At 45.8% G+C, this 20,395-nt stretch overlaps 1 protein-coding gene across 7 annotated transcripts in view; it reads left to right on the top strand.

Annotated features, from left to right (window-relative positions):
- The first annotated feature begins 17,075 nt into the window (after nt 1-17,075).
- ITGA11 (integrin subunit alpha 11) overlaps nt 17,076-20,395 on the top strand; it is a 156,654-nt gene continuing 153,334 nt past the window's right edge. For 6 of the 7 annotated variants that reach the window (XM_026648390.2, XM_026648394.2, XM_026648389.2 and 3 more), the window contains exon 1: nt 17,076-17,249. In XM_026648390.2, the coding sequence (XP_026504175.1) occupies nt 17,198-17,249 (52 nt within the window). In that variant the 5' untranslated portion in view covers nt 17,076-17,197. Of the gene's footprint in view, nt 17,250-17,359; nt 17,558-20,395 lie in introns of those variants that run through there. The other variant, XM_026648391.2, reaches the window with a different exon arrangement.

Below are 20,395 nucleotides of genomic sequence, written 5' to 3'. Positions count from 1 at the left end.
AGAAGCAAACAGAAGGTCCGGGGCAGAGCTGCAGACATGCCGCTTCTACGCTGAGCTGCATGCAATTCTCGGGGGGGCCGCCACCACTACCCCACCTCTGACCGTGGACTCCGAGGCGGGGTAATCTCAGCCATGCCTGAGGATTATGCGGATGGGGAAGATGAGGAGGAGGAGGACGAGCTTGCGGAGAGCACCCAGCACTCCGTTCTCCCCAACAGCCAGGATCTTTTTCTCAGTCTGACTGAAGTACCCTCCCAACCCTCCCAAGGCAGTATCCAAGACCATGACCCCATGGAAGGGACCTCAGGTGAGTTTACCTTTTTAAAATATAAAACATGGTTTAAAAACAAGCATTTTTTAATGATTAATTTGCACTTGGGATGCATTCGCGGCCAGTACAACTACTGGAAAAGTCTGTTAACGTGTCTGGGGATGGAGCGGTAATCCTCCAGGGACATCTCCATGAAGCTCTCCTGGAGGTACTCCAAAAGCCTTTCCACAAGGTTTCTGGGCAGTGCAGCCTTATTCCGTCCTCCATGGTAGGACACTTGACCACGCCATGCTTGCAGCAAGTAATCTGGTATCATTGCATGACAAAGCCTCTCGCTGTGTAATCCTCAGGAGAGTGATATCGCTCATGGTAACCTGGTTGAAATACGGGAATTTAATTAAGGGGACAGAGGTGGCCATTCCTACTGGGCTGTTTGCCTGTGGCTGAAAAGAAATCCTTCCCTGCAGTTAGCCAAGCACAGAGGGGGGAGGGGGGAATTGGCCCTGAGCTTTTCGCGTTTGGCTAGCAGGGATCTTCCCTGATACCAGCCACGCGGTGGGGGGAGGGGTAAAGCGATCATCCAGAGAATTGGATGGGGGGGTTAGTTTGTTTTCTGCTGCTGAAGGTTAACAGGAAAACCGCAGCACTCAACGGGCTTTGCTTGGTATGTGGGAAAGGAGGGTGCAGAAGCCGAAAGACAATGGCTTACCATGGCTGCATGCAAGCCGAATTCTGTTGCCCGGACCTGCCTCTGTGATCTCAAGCAGCAAAGCCACAGGCACTCAATATTAAGAGGCAAAATGCGACCTTGCACAGAAATCACATGTGCTATGTAATGTGAATAGTGTTGTACACCATGAAAGAGTATAAGCATTGTTCTGTAAAATGTATCTTTTTAAAAAATTCTCTCCTTTTTTCCCTCCCTCCAGCAGCTGCAAATTTTTCAAGCCTCCCTCCTTCATCCCGAAGGCTATCTCAGAGAAGGTGTTGGAAAAAGAGGACGCGAGACGAGATGTTCGCGGAAATCATGGAATCCATCCGCAGTGAAAGAGCTCATCTGAATGAGTGGAAGGACACAGTTTCAAAGTATAGGAAAGATGCCAGTGAACGTGAGGACAGGAGGGACCAACGTGAGGACAGGAGGGACCAATGTGAGGACAGAAGGGACCAACGTGAGGAGAGGAGGGACCAACGTGAGGAGAGGAGAGACGCTCGAGATGAGAGGTGGCGGCAGGAAGATCAGAGGAGGCAGGATGCAATGCTGGGTCTGCTGCGTGAGCAAACAGACATGCTCCGGCGTCTGGTGGAGCTTCAGGAACGGCAGCAGGATCACAGACTGCCGCTGCAGCCCCTGTATAACCACCCTCCCCCCTCACCATGTTCCATAGCCTCCTCACCCAGACGTGTAAGAACACGGGGGGGGGGAGGCTCCGTGCACCCTCCCACTCCACCCCAGTGGACAGCCCAAGCAAAAGGCTGTCATTATTTTAACCTTTTTTTAGTGGCCTTTTCCTTCCCTCCGATCCTCCTCCCAAACCCCACCCAGGCTACCTTCACAGTTCTCTCCCACTTTTTATAATCAATTAATAAAGAATACATGGTTTTTAAACGATAGTGACTTTATTTCCTTTGAAAGCAAGCTGTGATCGAAGGGGGAGGGTGGGTTCCTTACAGAGAATGAGTCAATAAAGGGGGCGGGTTTTCATCAAGGAGAAACAAACAGAAATTTCACACTGTAGCCTGGCCAGTCATGAAACTGGTTTTCAAAGCTTCTCTGATGCACAGCGCTTCCTGGTGTGCTCTTCTAATCGCCCTGGTGTCTGGTTGCGTGTAATCAGCAGCCAGGCGATTTGCCTCAGCCTCCCACCCCGCCATAAAGGTCTCCCCCTTACTTTCACAGAGATTGTGGAGCACACAGCAAGCAGCAACAACAATGGGGATATTGGTTTGGCTGAGGTCTGACCGAGTCAGTAACGATCGCCAGCGACCTTTTAAACGTCCAAATGCACATTCTACCACCATTCTGCACTTGCTCAGCCTGTAGTTGAACAGCTCCTGACTCCTGTCCAGGCTGCCTGTGTATGGCTTCATGAGCCATGGCATTAAGGGGTAGGCTGGGTCCCCAAGAATAACTATTGGCATTTCAACATCCCCAACGGTTATTTTCTGGTCCGGGAAGTAAGTCCCTTGCTGCAGCCGTTTAAACAGAGTAGTGTTCCTGAAGACGCGAGCATCATGAACCCTTCCCAGCCAGCCCACGTTGATGTTGGTGAAACATCCCTTGTGATCCACCAGTGCTTGCAGCACCATTGAAAAGTACCCCTTGCGGTTTATGTACTGGGTACCCTGGTGCTCCGGTGCCAAGATAGGGATATGGGTTCCATCTATCGCCCCACCACAGTTAGGGAATCCCATTGCAGCAAAGCCATCCACTATGACCTGCACATTTCCTAGAGTCACTACCTTTCGTAGGAGCAGCTCAGTGATTGCTTTGTCTACTTGCATCACAGCAGCCCGCACAGTAGATTTGCCCACTCCAAATTGATTCCCGACTGACCGGTAGCTGTCTGGCGTTGCAAGCTTCCACGGGGCTATCGCTACTCGCTTCTCAACTGTGAGGGCTGCTCTCATCTTGCTATTCAGGCGCTTCAGGGCAGGGGACAGCAAGTCACAAAGTTCCATGAAAGTGCCCTTACGCATGCAAAAGTTTCGCAGCCACTGGGAATCATCCCAGACCTGCAACACTATGCGGTCCCACCAGTCTGCGCTTGTTTCCCGGGCCCAGAATCGGCTAGAACCTGCCCCATTAACAACATGATCTCCAAAGCGCTGGGGCCCGCGGTTTGAGAGAATTCTGTGTCTGTGTCCATGTCATCACTCTCGTCGCCGCACTGCAGTTGCCGCCTCCTCCTCGCCTGTTTTTTCTGGTCCTGGTTCAGCATAAACTGCACGAGAATGCGCGAGGCATTCATGACTGCTGTCTTGAGCTGAGCGGGCTCCATGCTTGCCGTGGTATGGCGTCTGCAGTGTTCACCCAGGAAAAAAGGCGCGAAATAGTTGTCTGCTGTTGCTTTCCCGGAGGGAGGGGGAGGATGTACCCAGAACCACCAGTGACAATGTTTTTTGCCCCATCAGGCATTGAGATCTCAACCCAGAATTCCAATGGGCGGGGGAGGCTGCGGGAACTATGGGATAGCTACCCACAGTGCAACGCTCCGGAAGTCGACGCTAGCCTCGGTACATGGACGCACACTGCCAAATTAATGTGCTTAGTGTGGCCGCGTGCACTCGACTTTATACAATCTGTTTCCAAAAATCGGTTTCTGTAAAATCGGAATAATCCCGTAGTGTAGACATACCCTTAGATGACTATGGAGATACAGTGCTCCCAATGCACATCAAACTACGCCTAGTGAGCCAGACACCCATGCCTGGCCTTGAGCTAACAGTGTCTATGGCAAATGAATTTGACAAATAGTTCATGTGAACAAAATTCATCTGTGCACTGTTCACAGTGAGAATGTATTCAATTATTCAGTATCCAGAATTTTCAATTCAGGCTGTGTGATTACTCAGCTCGGTCACGTGGTATTGTTTTTGCTATCTGATTTGATGATCTAATCTTTATAAATGGCTATTGTAAAGTACTTTCATTTAGTCACACAACCAATTTTATTTCTTGATTAAACAAATTCATTCTGTTTCCGTTCCTCTCAGTGAAGCTTCACGCACATGAATAGTTCGGAAGAATGAACAAAAAAGGGCCTGGATGTCACCAAATCAAAATAATATTCAGAATTCACAACCCTACTGGTGAATGCTTTCCCGCACTATTCACCCAGATTTTCATGGAGTATCTAATTGGTTTGCGTTCTTCTGCTGAAGGGCCAAAGAAGGTTGGTTTTGGCTTTAAAACCTCATCCTAAGTGTGGCTGGAATCTGATTTCCTTTTTGCCTGGGCCATTAGAATTTGTAGGGTAACTTAACCCTTAACAAGACACAACAGAACCAGCTTGAGCTACTGTCCACTAATCTAGGAAAACTAGCCCTCACCCCAGGCGGGTTCTTCCCCCCTCGCAAGCACTGAGACTGCGCAGAACAAAAGAAGCCGTTTATTAAAAGGGAAAGGGAACCCTGCATTAATGTGGGAAAACACCGCAACCACCATCTGAAAGCTGGTGCCCCGAAGCAAACACCCACCCCACAATATGTTGGGCAGTATCCTTTGCCTCCGTTTCCCACCTTGTGCTGTGAAAGTCTGACGAACGAATGTCCCTTTCATACATCACTCCCCTCTCCCTCCGCCGCGCCCCACTCACAGTTTGTTGTCCTAGGTCAGCGAAGACCAGAATTCAGAATGCGTTCAGGCGGGTTTGCCGTCCACCCCTCCAAAGAGGTGCGGGGCACACGCCAAGCAATGCCTCTTCTGCCGCAGCCGCTGTACTCCACCACTGCTTGCCACAGCTGTTGCCACACTATCTCTACCATCGCTGGGCACCTGCTGATGCTGTTGTCTCTGCTACCATTCAGCTCTGCCACTTCTGCAATGCAGCATTCTGAGGGCCCACCACTTAGCCCAGCTCCTAGTGATTTCACTGGGGTGTGGGGAACCTCTCAGCAGCTGCCTCTTTGTTCTTTCAGTGCAACCCTCGGTCTAGGGCTCAGCTCATTAGTGATTTCAGCTCTAGGAATCGCTGAACAGAAACAAGGACTTTCAAATGAGTCCTATCAGCTCTATCTTTAAACAGTGGAGATGCGAAGGTCAAATAGTGTCTAGGGGTATGTCTACACTACCTGCCAGATTGGCGGGTAGTGATCGATCTATCGGGGATCGATTTATCGCGTCTAGTGCAGACGCGATAAAATCGATCCCCGATCGCTCTGCCGTCGACTCCGGAACTCCACCACGGTGAGAGGTGGAAGCGGAGTTGACGGGGGAGCGGCAGCGGTCGACTCGCCACCGTCCTCACGGCCAGGTAAATCGACCTAAGATACTCCGACTTCAGCTATGCTATTCGCGTAGCTGAAGTTGCATACCTTAGGCCGACCCCCCCCCCCAGTGTAGACCTAGCCTAGGAGTCTTTAGGCAGAGTCCACACCATCATGTAGGAACATCTCTCCCTACCCCCTCTCATTTTCACTGTGATTGGGCATCCCTCCCCCGCTGCTTAGCAAGTGAGGTTTGGTTTAGGGTGAGCCCCTCAATCGGGGCAGGCTAAATACAGTTTGGCTGCCCTTTACTCATGCAATAAGGGTAACAGCATTTCATTCCCCCCGCGTTTAATGCTAAAGTGAATTGTAACCCAAAGACCAGCCAAAATTGATCACTTTGGCCAAGCAGCTCTGTCTGCTGAACGCCTCGGCAGAATAGATGTGTGTATGCAAATACGGTCTGCTCCTGACGTCTTTCCCCTCAATTTGTCACTAGGAATCAGGTGCTCATTCAGACCCTGTGTAGAGTAACATAAAAAAGGTTTCAGTTCTGCCCCATCTCTGTTTTTACTACTGTTAGAATGAGCTACTGAATCAACATTCAACAAACCAACTCTGAATTCATTCGGTAGGATCAGTGTCTGCACGTGACTAGCCGTCTCAACGTACAGCACCGTACGCAGAGATGAAGAGCAGGCCACCATTATCCCGGGATGGACCAGGCTAGTCCAATTATTGCAGGTGTATTTTGGATGATATTTCTGTTTTTCCTTTCCTGGTGCCGGGCGTTGCTTCCTGACTGGGGGGGCTTCCCCTACATCCAATAGCTGAATTGCATTCAGCACTAGCAAGCTATGGGATTTGCTCATGGATTGCATGTGCTGAACATGATGCATTGCGTAGCCGCTTCTAAAATTGTCATTAAGTCACCATTGATGCTAACTCCATGAGAAACACCTACATGGTAACCTGCATCACTGATTTCCCATTACCTCCCAATTACTATGGGATTAGTTTGTCATTTTATGAACGCAGTCCTTACGATGAAGGATGATTGCATGTTTCTGGTGCAGCTGATGGTTAAAATACCTCACAGAATATCCCAGTTCTTCTGACATCTGTATTAATTTACTGCAGCCTTTTTGTTTTCGTTCCTAGACTCTGTTTCTTTACATTCCCTGTATCCTAGTTTAACGCTTCAAAAACCCAAAGAACACAAGCATTCAGCATATCAAGCATCAATTGTGAGGATGTGTCTGCAGGAGGACAACCTGGAGTTTAGGAAAGAAATGAGTGTGTGTGTGAAAAAATGTACAATCAACTTCTGTGACCCTCTGCTAGCTTCTGAGTATCTTGCGATGGAGGGAAAATAAGATCATGCAGATCCATGAGGTTGATAGAAGTGGGCTTTCTTCCAACTCGGGATGGGCTAGGGTGGGCATCTGTGTTCAGCTCTGGATCCAATCTAGGCAAGTTTGGCCTGGGAGTCAGGGCCGAGACATTGTATATAAATCAAAAGTTTGGGACTTAAAATTAGTCCTTTATTTTCCTCGGAAAGTCTATTGAAGTATATTTCCATTCGGCAAACCGTGTGGTGGTATTGCGTCATTCATATTTTTAGTGATTATGTAGTAAGAGCCTAATTCTCCCCAGTGGGAGAGTTCAGGATTAAGGGCTGCAACATTGACTCCTTAGTAAATTAATTAAATAACGCCAAATTCTGCCCTGTTACACTGGTGTGAATCTAGAGTCTTTCCACGTACAACAGAGAGAGCCTCCAGCTTTACATCAATATAACTGAGAGCAGCGTGTTTCCCATGGTGTTGTTTTAGCATAGTAACTCGATTACCCACGACTTAATTCCAAGAAATTAATGATTCATTCCCTTGATGAAAACCAATTCTACCTAATTCAGCTACAGAGATTTAACATAAATTACTGAACATTTCTTGCCGAAAGGAAACGTTCCTTTACTTTTTAGTGGATAAAATGCAGTATTGTTGGCTAATTCATTTGAGCAGCAAACAATGAGTCAAGCAATTAAAATGAGCCCCAGCTTTAGGAATCGGATATAGCCTTGGCAATGCTGAAATCTCATGTGTTTTCTGCTATTGTGGACAAACAATCCAAGTAAACTGCTGGTGTCACAAATTTTTGTTGCTTTCAGATGGGATCTGGTCCCCTGTTCTGGCCTGGAACTGAAACCTTCGGTTCAGGTTCAGATCTACGAATTTCTTAGATTTATATTTCACAAATGACCAGGGTGACTCCCCCAATCAAGGGGGGGGGGGGTGGAACAAACTGATTGGATGGGTTACTTTCATTTCTCTGCTGCCTCTATGCTTTTTGGCTACTCACCGTGGATTTTTTTAAGGCTCTGGTATTTCTTAACACAAATGTAGTGGGGTAGGTAGGCAGGGCCTGACACAAAACTTGGATTCAGATTTTTAACACCAAGGAGTTTGGATGTTTTTTTAGCCTGTTAGAGAGAATGGCCAGTTGAATTTAGGGGTCAGACCCTTAACCCCTCCAGAGCTCAGAAGAAGGGCTGGTTGAAAACTCTTCATCAAACTTTTTTCCAATGGAAAATTAGGCTTTTGACAAAACCAAATTTATTGCAAAAACTGTTGGCTTTATGCAGATAAATTCGAGTTTTTTTGTCAAGACCAAAATCTTCATCTTCCACCGAAAATTTTCAGTGTTTGGCTGAAAATGTTGGGTCTTGTAAAAACAAGAAAATGACAAAAACAACTCCTCCTCCCCCAAAAAATACAAGTTAAATTTTCTGCAGGAGAAAAAAAAACCATTTTCCCATCAGCTCTGTTCAGAGGTGTTTAGAGCCAAGGTTTTATTTCTGGCATGTCTCTGGCTGTTGGTGGGAGTTAAGGGACGGAGTCAATGGCAAAGCCTCCAAGTGAGTGTGTCAATTTATTAGGCTCATGATTAACTTGGGGGAATGACTCCAAAAAGCGCCTGCAATGTGCACAGAACTTCTCATTCCTGTCATCTGGGAGCTTGCTGAGAACCAGGAGTGGGCAACCCCCCTGAGGAGCTGGCAAGAACAAAGGGCATGAGAGTAGAGAATGCAGGGGGGCCAGGAAGTCATCAACTATACAGGGAAGGAGGGAAAAGGGAGCATTGGCAGAAGCTCATATGCTATGGTCAAGAGGTTGTTGTGGGCATTGCAGGCAAGTAACGGATGGAGCTGCTACTGCGGAACTACTCTGCAAGTATTCTTTGCATTACTGTAGCACCTGGTAGCCCTAGTCAAGGACCAGGAAGCCATTGTGCAAGGCTCTGTACAAACACAGAACAAAAAGGACAGACCCTGCCCCATGGCGCTTACCGTCTAACAAGAGACAATAGCTGGATATAGACGGCTGTAGTCTGAATGAAATCAGCAGAATATAGGAGTTTGGAAATGTAGCAGCAGAATAAATCAGAAGCATGATCTGTTGTTCAAATCTAAAAACCTCTACCAGATGTGGCAGTCCAGTATGGAAAGAAAGAAATATACACAAGGTTCACAGGAAGTATATGATAGTACATTTGTATTCTGCCATCAATATCGCTAGCTTTTGTTAGAGACGAACCCCCCGCCCATCTTTTTCACTCTGTTGTAAAAGAAATAAATTGTACTATCACTGTAATTGCTTTTACAAAGCCAAAAAACAAGTGGCAAAGCTTTTCCTAGTCTAGTTCCAAACATCTGATGGTTTTTGTTATGGGATCAATAGTTTCTTTCCACAATCAGTTATTTCTGCGGGAGATGTTTATACCCTATCTATCTTCGTTTCCCACAAGGAAACATTGCTATCAGCTCACAAATTTTCCTCCAAAATGTATAAAAACTTTGAGACTCTCCAGCGTTGCTGCTGCTGTTTTCACTAAGAATCATAATCAACTGCTGCGATTTTCAAAAAAAAAAATCTGCTCTTTCTGTTTAAATACTAAACTTTGGCAGAGGGAGAGCGTATCCTTTTGATGGCTGCATCCTCTTCTCCTTGCTCTCATATGAACATGCGTAAATCTAACCCCAGTCACTGGGGGGATGCGTTCAGCTCAAATCTGGCTCCATTGTAGTGAAAAAAAATTGAAAATTACTATCTGTCCTGGATTAAATAGAGCGCTGAATAGGACAATGATCCAAATATAAAATGGGAAGATAGTTCTTAATTTGCACCAACTCTTTTCTCCTGCAGGATTAATCACATTGGATGACTAGCAATGAAAATCTTCTTTTTCAGGTTTCTTTAACCCAGGATAACCTATGCTGTTTAATTTTCCAGAAGAGAACAGTGCAACGTCACCATAACAGCTCAGATTTTCTGAAGTGATTTCGTTTCCAGGTCCCTCCCTTGTCCTTATTTCCTTCCCTTGTTTCCCCGTAGATCATTTCAGTTAACAGCTGTTTACATTTTGAAAGTATTACATCAATATTATCACAATGAAACTTTATTTTCCTTTGAACTTCTGGCAGTTCTAGTTCACGCAAAGAAGATCAGTAATATTAAGATGTCTGAACGTGATTTCTAATAACACAGCAAAAAAGACTCCTCATAACAATATAGCCATATGAATCACTGTAAAATGCGAACTATGCAAACACTGGCTTTTCAGAAGATCTACCAAATAAGATTACACCCTGCATTAATTGATGAATCATTCTGAAGAGTGGATAAACTTCAGGGATTGGCAAGCTTCTTACAGCCAATTCACAAGCAGAAAAAGAGACAAAATTTATCTAAGCAAATTCTTCACCCCGCTCTACCTAAACAATTTGAGAAAAAGATTCTCTTTGCCTTCAGAGCTGGGTTTTAAACTCAAAACCTATGAGGATCAACACAATCATCTCCCATCCTTTCGCTGTTATTGGGGTAAACATGAGGTAACATGGCGTCCTCAGATGTTGAAATAGTCTGTATGATAAGAGAAGAGGCTTACAGAATTGCTCATCTGCAGTAACTTTTGGTGGCAGATTAGAGCAGGGGTCGGCAACATGCGGCACGTGTGCCAAAGGCAGCACGCGGGCTGATTTCTAGTGGCACGCTGCTGCCAGCCGGGGTCCTGGCTGGGACCCTGGTCTGGGGTTCGGTCTGCTGCCCGCGCTGCCGGTCTGGCATGCGAAACCTTTTGCTGGCATGCAAAACCTTAAATTAATGAAGACTTGGCACACCACTTCCCACAGGTTGCCAACCCCTGGATTAGTGTGTGGTATGATCAGGCCTGATCACATGGTACTTACATTCCCAGTTATTAGAGCTGCAAAATTGGGGAGCGGGGGTGGATTTATGAAAAAAATATCAATTTATTTCTGCCTCATAGCACACAAAATGGAATAATAGTTATTTTCTTTTTAAAAAATTGTGAAATATCTTTTACTTGTTTCCCCCTTTTCTCTTTCCCTGTTTGCTGTGGGGTCCAATACATTAAGTAGTGTCCGCGGGGAATGGGCATTCTTTACTTTTTCCCCTCTGTAACTTTTCCAACCTTCCTCCTCTCTCAAAAAGTTCCAGGGTGGCAAAGTGGCAGAATTCCATTGTTCCTTTTGCCATGTGCCACTTTCCCCAAGTTCCAGAACATCGGGCTGAGAGGGTGGGCCAGGTGCCCTTATGAGAAGACTGGGGGTAGAGGGTTGTTGCTAGGAAGTTCGTATCAGATGGGGCTCCCCAGAACATCTGTGAATCTAGACCCCCATTTGTGAAACTGTGACTCTTGTGAGTTAGGAATTGTCACACCAAGAACAGAATGATCTGCAGCAACCTTTTTGAGTCATTTATACTGGGCCAAAGCGAAAGGGTTTTTTCAGCCCCTTTTCTTATTGGGAATTCCCTGCAACTGCAACCACTTTAAACCATGGGAGACCCTGGAAATGTCTGCTTCTGCTTCCACTGCTCACTTTCTAGAGGCAATTATCCCAAAGCTTAGCTATTTCTGAGTTTTCCATAAAGAGTGTTAGCATCATTAATGAGTATGATGTGAACTCTGGGAAAGTGCTGGATTTTTCTTCTGTCCTGAAAGCAATGCATGTGGCACCCTTGGCACCAGTGGATAGTTAGGCAAACTCTGGGAACTGGAATACAGTCCATTCCGTCAATGGGCATGTCATGTGGGATTCCAGGTGCAGAATTACCAATGTACTTGCCCAATTTTTAGTATTCTATCATGATTTGCTGCATTTATTGAACTCCTAGGTATTGCCAACTTTGTTTGAGAGGTTCCAGAAATACAGCGGATGGTTGTTTAGTAATCTTGGCAACTTTTACATGTTAATACTCAGGGAAAATGTTATATTGATTATTACTCTCTTTTTTCCGACTGGAAATGATTCACTGTGAACAAGTGGCTGGAGAAGTCAGTACCTTCTGCAGAAGCTCATTATGAGAAAACAAATAAAATCATTAGTGGAGTCCGACCCAGATTGCTTAGCAAACTGAATAGGATTCATATTTCTAAATAGGGTCCGGTAATGTATTTGCAACAGAATCATAGAAATGTAGGGCTGGAAAAGACCTTGGGAAGTCATCAAGTCCAGCCCCTTGCACTGAGGCAGGGCCAAGTCAATCTTTGAAAGTTTCCCAGTGCTTCCATGTTGCACATTAGACAATCTTGTCATGAGGGTTTGGTTGGCCAGAGAGTTCACATTAATATGCCCACTGTTAGCTGTGCGGGGTCTCAGTTACCCAAACAGTGAACGTGGGCAGTTTGCTGTCACAAGCTACAAACCCTGCCTTTCCCCACATGACAACTGATGTACCTGCCCATGTTTCTTTCTGCGTGTGTCACCTTGATCCCCCAGTGAGTACCGTAGAGCGATAATGAAGACATTTTTATAGTACAGCTAAGTTGTCCACTAGAGAATCTGAATTTGGATGGGAAATTTGTACTAGATTTGGAAGAACCTGGTTGACAAGGAGTATTGGCTAGTGATTCACATAGGGGACCAGAACTTGTTGGTTTTCCTTCCTGGCTCGGCCTTGGACTAGCTTTGGGACCTTGGGCAAGTTGCTTCGGCCTAAATTGTGTCACAAAGACACAGCAGTGTATTGTTGTCCCACCCCAGGGCCATCTGAAGAAAGGACTGAATATTAAAGAGCCACAAGTTCCTGCCTGCCCCCCACTTCCTATAGCCTGTGTCAGCAATAAATTAGGATCCCACCTATGCTCGCGCAGTTGCCCGGACTGGTGCTTAAGCTCTACCCACTCGCTCCCAGCAGGAAAAGAGTAGTGGGTGCACAATGCCCGTTCACTCCTGCATGCCTGGACCAAAGTCCAGGTAGTCCGTTTAGGGAGGGTCTTCTCCCCATTGCATCCTGCACAGCTGCGCGGCCTGGGGCACAATATAGCCATTAACTTCTATGGGCTCTGTTTACCCATCCGTCTCCTAGAACGTACCTAACTGCAAGGATTAACTGCTGTTTCTACGGACTTTGAGATTCTCCAGTAGCCGTAACTAAGTCAGAACAAAATGTTGCTAGGCTATTTTAATATTTTCTAACTCAAGATGGTCTGGAATCGAAATCCTGGATTTGAAACCCCCCGAAGTTCAGATCTGGTTACAGTGGCAAACTTTGTGGCTTGGGCCCATCTTTTACTATCTATGGTTTTGATCATGTCTATAAGATCCAACCCTACCTACCCCATCCTGCTTTAGTCCACAGAACAAACTTATCATGCTGGTTTGCCTGCTGGCACTTGCTGCTCGATCTTACTGGAAGGAATGGGGAAAAGATTGCTCGTCTTTCTGGGTGTTATTTACTCTGCTGTATTTCTTCCTCTCTCGAGCCTGGTCATCATTAAGATTTCATTGACCAGAGTAATGTCCCAGGATGTGTGTGTGTAATTCTGTATATTTTAGCAATGCATGAATGAGGGGCTGTTTACTTCGATATCTCCCAGATGGGACAGTCACAGCAGCTATGCAGTGCTAGCGTAGGTCATGGTTACTTTCTGGAGGCTTTAGTTAGACTTTGTCGTCTCTTCTTTTCAACGAATAGTATTCACCACTATCAGTGTCAGAAACTGCCTCTGCCCCCGAAGCAGCAACATCTTACGATGAAAACCCTTCCTGAAAACCTCTCAAATGTCCATCACCTCCCACATATGGACTTGCCCCTCAGTTAATAACAGCATTCACTGAAAACACACTTTGTGTAAACACTGAAAGCAAACCACATCTGCTAGAGTCATGGCAGGTCACAGCTATCGTTTCTGGAGAAAGTACTCGAGGGAACATTCCTATACTTGGCTGTCATGTAGTCCACAGACTCTTACCATGCAAGACGCTGGCAGTGTCGAGCTGGTGGTCCCCCTTTTCTGGAGAATTTAGATGATGACAGCAATTAATTACTTCTCATCTCAAAGCCACAGTTTACAGCAAGTACATTACCTCCCCGTTTATCCAGTAGTTGGAAACAAATTCCAGATCTCTCAAACAGCCGTCCAGTTTTGAAAAGACCTAACCCCGGGGGAGGTGGAGAAACACTGGCCAGGCCATAGGGCGCAATGGCTCTCTAGCTTTGTACCCGGGAGGGGTTCAGAACTGAGCTTCATGTTTCTGGGAGTACAGGTAAAATAGGTTCAGTTAAATGGTGGTACAGGGGAAGACCTAGGAGGAAGTTATGGTTCATTGAGATTAATGCCCTCTCTCAAGTTGGGCCAGATTCTGCCACTCTTGCAGTGAGGAATACTCTACTCTGCAAGTAGTCCCATTGATTTCAGTGGGACTATTCCTGGAGTAAGTTATTACTCAGTGGGAGTAAGGATTGTCAGTCTCATCAGACTGCATTGACTTCCGGTACACATTTGCTGCACCACTCCGAGGTTTAAGTTGATGCAAGCATTCTAGTGGCATTGAAACCGAAGCATGACTGCAGCCTTTTGGACATTTGGGGCCGAACATCTTGTAAACAGGCAGATTTCAATCCACTGAAGAGCCCAAAAGCTGCAACTTCGAAGGAAGTTCTCAGTTAATTTTGCCATTCTAGTCAGTAATAATCAAAGGGTATCGTTTTTTAAAAACTCCTTTGTGTTTATTCAAACCTTTTAGGAAGTGTTCAGAATACAAAGTAGAGAGACAAGGCCGGGAAGGTAATATCGTTCATTGGACCAACTTCTGCTGGGGAGAGAGAAAGAAGCTTTCAAGTCACACGGAACGGTTCTTCAGGTCCTGTGTGGCTCGAAAGCTTGTCTCTCTCTCCAACAGAAGTTGGTCCTATACAAGTTATTACCTCATCCAGCTTGTCTCTCTAATACCTTGGGAACGACACGGCTACAACTACACTGCAGAATACAAAGTAGTGCGATATGATTTGCAGTTTTTCCATACAACTGATTAAATCCATAGGTTTGCTGGTTGGTAACAGTGAAGTTCCCAGGGGACTTTTTGTTGCTGCTCAATGGTAACCCATCTTCCTTCTCTGAGCATCTTGTTCAGTAAAATGTGGGACATCCTTTGACTTAGACACATACTTTACTTGCTGTGTGTAAATCCTGCTGACTTCACAGTGTGTAAAGTTATGCATGTGTGTAAGTCTTTGCAAAACTGGAGATTTACTGTGGAGCATTTTACTGGCCTGAGTCAAATATTACATGCCTCTAAACCACAACGTCTCCTGTTCTTAGACCCTTACTGGGATCATGGGTTGTAATATTGCATTTTTTATTTAAATTGAATAGTTCTTATCCACCATTGTCTTTTGTACTTCAGTTAGTCCAGGGTTAAATTTCTTATGTACTTGTGTATAATTATATATTTGAATACTTTCCTGTTTGTTACTCCCCAAAAATAATGATAACAAAAATCATATACTACAAAAAGAAAAGTATTGTTTCCCCTCAGCTGTTGATCTCCCTTGAAATTCTGATTTTTGGTCTCGAACTGACATGGGGAGAGGCAGGTGGGAAATTCAGGAAGAAAACTGACAATGCTTAATTTTATCAAAAAGCATTTAGCGCCTAGAAAGAACCAGCCGCTAATAAATTAGAAGAGCATGCACACATTGGAAATGTTTTGGATTCTGCTGCTGCTTTGATCTCGGTTCCAACTTTCATTCTCTCCAATCCGGAGTCCCCAAACGTGCATTTTCTGTGGAAAAAAGTGGAAAGAAATCAACGCTCCCAAATGTTCTGCTTCATCCAAGAATGTCTGGAGCAGAGCTTAACTTCTTTCTTCAGACCCTGTACCCGGTACAATAGACAGAGATAAGAGTCTGACATTTGGACTAATTTCAAAAGATGGTGGCGGTTTTATTAAGCGGGAGGAGGGAATTATTTAGGCCTTGTCCTCTCCATCTTCTGCTTATAAGGACTAACTTTCTATGTGTGGAACGTCCCTTTCACAATCTCATTTGTCAGCAACAAGACCCGTTCTGCTGGCTGGCATTGTGCTTTAACAGAGATCCCACCGTGCAAACGGTAATTCTGGTAGCTAGATTCTGCAGGGCTCCCTTTTGCAGCCAAAGTGTTGGGTTCCAAGAGGTTTGAGGAGAAGGCCTCTGGGATCAAATCTCGCATAAATGAGATCTTTTTGTTATCTATTTATTTGTACAGAAAGGAGAAAAGCGTGCTGCAGCAGCAGCAAGAAGAGCTGACATGATCTTATCACAAACCCCGCTGACTTGTAATCATGTCTAATCTGAATGCAAGGCCAGATCCAAAGCTGTTATAAATCAGAGCGACACTGATTTACACTGGCTGACAATCTGGCACGCCAAGTCTAGGTCTTACTATAAAAGCCCCTTACTGGGTTGAGACTTGACTGCCTATGAATGTTACCTAGATAGGTCTAGCTACATCATCCGTGTAGAGCCAAGACGGGCTCTCTAGTGATGGGTGGTGGGACCCCCGCTGTGGAACTCCATGCCAAGGGAGATTAGATTGACCCTGAGTTTAGCGGTGTTCAGATCAAAGAGTGAGGCTGTCTTTCTCGATAAAGCCACCTCCACAGTCATCATGACGCTTCCACACCAGAACGACCAGTTCCCCCAACCCTGTGGGAGGTGGTCAGGGAGCAGAGCAGCCTTTGGGTTTTGCTGTGCTTGGCTGCTGAATGCAGCTCAGGTGCGACAGGCACCGCCGAACTGCCGTAGATAAGTTAGATCCGCGCAGTCGTTACTGGGCTGATGGTGACCAAGCGAAGCAGCACTTTGTGCACAGCTGAGGGGACAATCAGGTCTTGGGGGATTCATCTCGGAGAGTAGGGGGATGATCATTGCCACTGGACAATTGGGAAGCCTTTATCTCTCCCTGGTCCCCTGTGAGCTTCCCGGCTATGTTGTTCTAGGTGCCTGGCTGGGAGGCAAGCACGAACTTTAAGCTGTAGCAAAAGTGCTGAATAACAATGAGACAAAACTTAGCCTGACCACTCCCCAGGCAGGCGTTTTCAATAGAGACCGGCACTGTTGCAGGTACAGCCAGGTCAGTCCCTCAGGAACGATTCCCTGCTAAGCCCTGACACCCAAGCGCACTGTTCTCTCTCCTACCTACCAGGAAGCATAATTAGAATAGATCTTAGCAGACGATAAATGCAATGGCTCAGATTGAACCCTGGGGTAACTCTCCAGCGCCCAGCAGGGTCAAGAGCCAGCGCTGATCTCGGCTTCAGCTACATTATTTTGTCATCAGAAATTATTATTCTGTATAGGAAGAAATAATCTTTCCTTGCCACGGAAGGCATAAGTGCCCTCCCATTGCCTGTCTCTCGATGCTGCCCAAGCTGGGGCATCTGAGTGTGAAGTCTGAGGGAGAGGGGCCCTGGCAGGACAGGCAGTCAGGGTGGACTCTCTGCAAAGCCTGTCCTCTCTTCAGTCCTCTTGTGCTGTACCTCCTACAAGTTAACTTGTCCCTCCCACTCCTTCCCAATGAGCAGCTTCTGGCAGGGAGCTGGGAAAGGCTGGGGATAAGTGGAAGCTTTTTTCAGAGTAAGGCTACCACTCTGGCTCGGTGCCTCAAGCGGATGGTAGGGGTAGGGTACCAGAAGCCTCTAGCACTCACATGGACTTCTACAGAGGGCTCTTTGTAGCCTGGGCTCTCAGCCTCCTACCAGGTAAGCTCCCTCCCCTCTCTACCATCTGCTGAACTCTGGAAAGCTTCTCTCAGGGCTGAAGGCACCGGCGGCAGCAGGCAGCTTTAAAAAGGGGGGGGGGAAATAGCTTTTTGCTTATGTTGGCAATCAAAGGAAAAAGAGCCGGAGAAAGCCACCGTTTAATAAGGCCGTTGGTCAGTTAGTGAAAGGTCTACAGTAAACGAGGAGGGGTAAAGGAGGGGATTTTCCCCCAGAAAGTGGAAAGGGATCAAATCTTTCGCTCGGCTCCTGAGGGATGACTGGGAATGAAGGCGAGAGAACTCTTTTCGGTAAAGCACTCTCAGCTCCTCATCTGGGTTACAGTTGCATGTGGGATTAGTTTGTATCTTTTTTTTTTTTTCCTTAAGGAGAAAATACTTTAAAACAAAAATGAAGTCTCTAAGGCTGTGCTAAGTTTGGGGTTGTACCGGCAGCTTGTCTTCAGCAGCACAAAAGGGGGCTGGGCATGGGGAAGGTGTCAGGGACTAAATAACCTCTGGGTGCTGAGATTTTAGGTGCTTGTTTCATTTTAAGATGTGAGTTTGCAGCCTTCCTTCACATATGGTTCGGTGTGTGGCTGCATAAGCCATATTGAGTTACAAGGGGAGAGGGGGAGAGTTCTGCTTATTGTTGGCCACATGCCTGTGAGTTTAAGTTCAGTTGTTACAGAAAGCGAGTCCCTGCAGTAGTCAGTTTTGCTGCAATTAGACTAGCCAGCTTTCCATGCACAGCCTACCTCAGGAGCAAAGGGGACCGTGTCTCTGCTTTGAGCTTTAGAACAAAAAGAAATCTTTCTACCAGCTAGTAAAAAGTTGCTACTGTTGCTAACTAAATTACGCACAGCAATATGATGCTAAGAGCCGCACTGGGATCTCTTGTGATACTGTAAACACTTCTAAACATCCTGAGGGAATGCGTATCTATTTTTTCTAATTGCACAATTACTTGATAATCTAAGGAAAGCTGCAAGGACGCTGCCTTTCTTTGCCTAATAGAGAACATGTGTCTATGCCTTGCACGTGGACAAAATGTTGTCCGCTTTGCACACAACTCTAAGTGAGATCTGAGAGGTTTTCACTTTGGACAGCATTCTGTGGTTACTTGCTCCATTTCGGAGATATTACTTCTTACTGTTTTTTTCAGACTACGGCAGACTTGCCTTTGAAAAGAGGTGGATCAAGTTGCTCTGACATTTGGACAATAGGCACTATACTTAAACCTGTGCTTACGTGTACTTTAAAGTCTGCAGCTTAAACTCTTTAAGGAGATCGAGTTATAGACTTGGTTTTATTTTATATTTTTAGACTCCACTTATGGAGCACTGTAAATTTTTGGATCTTTGCCTGCAGGCCACACAAATAAATTTAAACCTGGCTATTCCGTTATACGTACACTCCAGATGCCATAGTGACATCTGCTGGTGATGACAGAACTCTTGAAGTACAGACATCTGTGGTAAACAGTCTGATGTTTGTTCAAACAGGCAGCAAAAAGAATAATTGAAATAGCAAGATTTTTAACTCCCTATAAAGGGTCCAATGGTATCCTAGGTCTGGCATTCCTGTATGTCTTATCTTGCAGTCAACCCAGGTGGGGTGGGGTGTGTGGGGACAGGAAACTAATGATGGCATTTGGATCTTTTGGATGAAGGCACATTTGGTTTTCTATGCTTGATGCACAAAGACATGACCAACCTTAGAAGAATCATAGCATCATAGACTATCAGGGTTGGAAGGGACCTCAGGAGGTCATCTAGTCCAACCCTCTGCTCAAAGCAGGACCAATCCCCAACTAAATCATCCCAGCCAGGGCTTTGTCAAGCTTGACCTTAAAAACCTCTAAGGAAGGAGATTCCACCACCTCCTTAGGTAACCCATTCCAGTGCTTCACCACCCTCCTAGTGAAATAGTGTTTCCTAATATCCAACTCGACCTCCCCCACTGCAACAAGAGACCATTGCTCCTTGTTCTGTCATCTGCCACCACTGAGAACAGTCTAGATCCATCCTCTTTGGAAACCCCCCCACCCCTTTCAGGTAGTTGAAGGCTACTGTCAAATCCCCCCTCACTCTTCTCTTCTGCAGACTAAATAAGCCCAGTTCCCTCAGCCTCTCCTCGTAAGTCATCACAGCTTACATCACAGCTGTGGAGCAGTAACATAGGCTGAGCGTGAAGCTGCAGGGTGGAACCAAATCTAAGTATGTATATGTTGAAATAATCCTTTTATCCACATAGGAAGCCATCCCATGTTCACAGCTGGATATTGTGTCATGATTTATGTTAATCTAGTGTGTAAAGTGCTGTCATGTGGTGCCTTCCTACAACAGAAAGAAAGCGAGGACCTAAAAAAAGCAGCTACTGTATCAGACCTACTTTGTCTCTTTCACCTTTTAAAGTGACTGTTTTCAGGCATAATTGGTTTGTGGAAACTCAGGATATTTACACTCTAGTTATAAAGACTTTGGAAAATGCCCCGGCAGCCACTGGGGTATATCCTCTGATTTCACTGAAGTTATCGCTGGGATTGATTTGGCCTAGTACATCTCTGTATAACAGACGTTAAAACTACTTGAAGAACTTATTGTCCATATCAGTGTGTGTTCCTTTAAGTCAGTTCAGAGGTTTTCAGTGGTGGCATGTGTGTGATGTTACTATGGAGTTACTATGGTGATTAGCGAATGTTAATAAATAGTGTTGGTCCAACTATTACATACATGACCAGAAGAGTCAGGCCACTTTCTCTGTTCAGCTGACTGACACTCTTCCTGAGAACGTACCTTCCAGGGAACTCCACGCAGGATAATGTCTTGTGCACTGGCAAACAGAGTTTGGTGAACAGTGATGATCCATCAGGGACCATTACTTCATATCTGGATCTACGGAGAACTAGCCTTAGGGCATACAAACAGTGACACCCCCTTCTCAGACGGTTAGAAACAACAAATCGGGCCAGATCCTGTTCCTAATGAATTCAGTGGGACAGGGATTGGGCCCTTATTGGTTACTAACAGTGTGGGTAAAGTGCTGCACATGGGCTTAATAGAAATGGCTTCTCTAAGTACCTGCTGATATCAGCTGGCTCTGGATATGCAGCGTCAATAGTTCATGTTGTTGATCACTGACAATGCA

The sequence above is a fragment of the Terrapene carolina genome, unplaced genomic scaffold (genome assembly GCF_002925995.2).
Source record: "Terrapene carolina triunguis isolate 2854851 unplaced genomic scaffold, T_m_triunguis-2.0 Scaffold67, whole genome shotgun sequence".
Taxonomy (NCBI): Eukaryota; Metazoa; Chordata; order Testudines; family Emydidae; genus Terrapene; species Terrapene triunguis.
This window is presented reverse-complemented; position numbering and strand designations above follow the sequence as displayed.